This window comes from Microtus ochrogaster, chromosome 8, assembly GCF_000317375.1.
Source record: "Microtus ochrogaster isolate Prairie Vole_2 chromosome 8, MicOch1.0, whole genome shotgun sequence".
Classification (NCBI taxonomy): domain Eukaryota; kingdom Metazoa; phylum Chordata; class Mammalia; order Rodentia; family Cricetidae; genus Microtus; species Microtus ochrogaster.
In genome coordinates this window covers 52,370,149-52,373,121 of record NC_022015.1, presented here as the reverse complement: position 1 = coordinate 52,373,121, position 2,973 = coordinate 52,370,149, and the positions used below count along the sequence as shown (strand labels likewise).

Sequence of the window (2,973 nt, the reverse complement as noted above, 5' to 3'; positions counted from 1 at the left end):
AGCCCACGCCACTCTTGGATTTACAGATCTAGAAGCTACTTTCTCCCCTAAATCTCTTACTCTGGAGCTTCAGGACCCCAGATTTTCCTCCTGACAGATTCTCTGGCTTCTGAAATGCCTATGCAGGCAATGCTAGACCCTCCTCCCCTCCCTTCATTTTCTTCTTCCGTAGGCTCTGAATGAGGGCCCTGGCTGACTTAAGGATAGGAATCCAGGTAAACAGAGCCTAGGGTCCAATAGGCATGGAATCTCTGGGTAGAAATGGACACTCCAGAGACAAACCAGGGCCTCTTAACTAAAACAATGTATTTTCTAGATGGAGCACTGACTGGGATTTGTATTCGTTTTGCAGTTTTCATTTATTTATTTATTTTGTCAACGTCCAGATTCCTTGACAAATATGCGCCCGACTATCAGTCCCTGAACACCGTGAAGACAGGTGCTCAGCTATGGCCAGAGCTTCTGGGGGTGGAAGGTTTGGGAAGCCTTACTTCCACGCGGCTGCTGGGCTGGCACCCGTGGGTGGGTGCGTACATCCCATTTCCCAAATTCTTACTTTTGGCAGCCAAGCAACAGAAAAAAAAAGCCATGGACAGTTATATAAAGCTTTGGTTCACTTGTGCCGGGTATAGGGCAGACCTGTGTTCAGCCACCAGGACCAGATGGTACCTACACACAGAGGCCTGGCCCAGAAGCAAACCAGCATGAGTGCCGACATTTGGAGGCAGCAGCTTCCTCCTTCTGCTCTCCTGAAAGATAACCAGTAACATACGAATCCTCTCCTGCCTTTATGTTAACGCTGTCTTATCTGTATCTTTAAAGATAGAATAAAAATAGGATTTGCATCTGAAAATTGCTGAGAAGAGCCTGGGAAAGGTTGGCGGTGCGCCTACTTATATTTTCCACTAGGTGGCAGCGTGTCCCCAAACACGAGAAGGGCGCCCAAGCCCCGTGCAGCTCTAAGCAAAGGGTGATCGCTCCTCCCCCCCACATCCGCCCCAATTTTCTGAGCCTCTTTCAGAGGTTCCTTAAATACCATTGCCAAGCAGGTGGGCTTTTCAGGGGTAACGATGTATACTCTACCGGCCACTGTTGCCCGTAAATAAAGATCTGGCTGCGAGCGATGTCAACTCTGTTCCAGGCTAAAGCCAAGCTCAGTTGGTCTGGGGCAGATGCATTGGCTCCTGTGCAAAGTGGGAGAAAAAAAGGAGGGAGAGAGAAACAGTGGTTAGTCATGCCAAGAAGAGTCTCTCAGCCACTCCTCCATGGATCCCAAGGGCAAGCTAAGGAGCTGTGTGACTCCATTGATATTTTGGGGGAGGATCCTTCTTTGTCACAGGGCTTTCCTGTGTACTGTAGAAAAATTTCATTATTTCATTCATTCATTCATTCATTCATTCATTTATTCACCATCTGTCTGTCTGTCTACTTAAGACAGGGTCTCAATATGTAGATCAGCCTGGCCTTAAGCTCATGGATATTCCCAGCTTGGCTTCCTGAGTGCTGGGATAGTAGGTGTGTGCCTGGCCCTCGTTACATTTCACTCCCCAACAGTCAAGTGTGGCTAGAAGCAGAGATGACATTTGTGTCTCTACCGAAGGCTCTGCTGTGACAGGCAGTCTGGATAAAGCATGCAATCCACACACACACACACCCCAGCAACTGTTTTTGTATCTGAGCACAGGTGCAGCCTAGAAGTCAGTAGGAATATCTTGCATCCTCTGTCATCCATCTTGGGGCTGGGACCTCTATAAGTTACTCTTCTGTCATATTTGAAATGGGAGAAATAAGAATTATCCTATTTTATTCAAAGGAGATGCTGTGAGGCTGAAATGTGATCCTAAGAGTGAATTCACATGCCAACAGTCCCCCCCCCCCCCTTACACCTTATTGACATCCTTGTGTGGAGGAAGAGGCCTCAGTGCATACTGGTTCATTTTTACTCTACTGAGTTTATTATTAGGAGGGGAAGCAGTCCCCTCTGAGTCAGAGAATTTGAAAGCTTTGCAAACTTTTAGGGCTTTTTCCATGTTGTGATAAGGAATGTCCCAAGGAATACTGGACATTGGCTCTTGCTCTCTGTGTTGGACCTGTGATGATGCTCAAGTCTAGTCATGCTAGAGTGATGTCAGGGGAAGGTCACCCAGCTCTTAACACGGAATAACAGAAGCATCCATTATGGTGCAGTGAGATTCTAGTCAGAGCCAGTCACTGGGAATTCTGCCCAGCTGGCAAGGTTAGCATCAACAGAAGGTTCCACTTCCTGCCCACCATACTATGAATGTATGTGACTCTCACCTGTTGCCACTTGTCAGAATTACCAGGAGATCTTTACATTATCACTATGCCAGTACCCATACCAATTTAGAGACATTGCTTGAAAAAAGTGTCTTAAGCCCTCAGGTGTTTCGAATGTGCAGCAGGGACAGAGACCTGCTGGCCCGCATGCCTCTTTTTATGTCTACCCCATGCCTTTTTCTTCTGGACTCTGCAATAGTGATGCTAAAACTTAGGCAAACAGAACTAAGGAGATGTGAAGTGCTTGCTAAGTAAGTACGGGGACCTGATCTCCATGCCCAGAAAAAAACATAAAAGCTAGGCATGGTATAGCTTGTGCCTGTAATCCAGTCCTGGAGTAGTGAGGTGACAGAGACAGGAGGATCCCTGCAGCTTGCTGGCAGCCAATCTAGCCAAATTGATGCTCCAGGTTTAGTGAGCCACTGTCTCAAATAGGAACTAAGGAAGATAGAGAGAACTAGAGAAAGATGATGGGGAGGACTAGAGGAAGATGATGATGGGGAGGACTAGAGATGATGGGGAGGACTAGAGGAAGATGATGATGGGGAGGACTAGAGGATGATGATGGAGAGGACTAGAGAAGATGATGGAGAGGACTAGAGAAGATGATGGAGAGGACTAGAGAAGATGATGATGGGGAGGACTAGAGGAAGATGATGATGGGGAGGACTAGAG

At 47.3% G+C, this 2,973-nt stretch overlaps 1 protein-coding gene across 28 annotated transcripts in view; it reads right to left on the bottom strand.

Moving 5' to 3' along the window:
* The window catches only part of Trpm3 (transient receptor potential cation channel subfamily M member 3), an 805,264-nt gene that overhangs the window by 99,153 nt on the left and 703,138 nt on the right, over positions 1–2,973 (bottom strand). For all 28 annotated transcript variants that reach the window (XM_026781590.1, XM_026781580.1, XM_026781582.1 and 25 more), the window contains one exon: positions 1,084–1,184. In XM_026781590.1, coding sequence (XP_026637391.1) covers positions 1,084–1,184 — 101 coding nt within the window. The remainder of the gene's footprint in view (positions 1–1,083; positions 1,185–2,973) is intronic.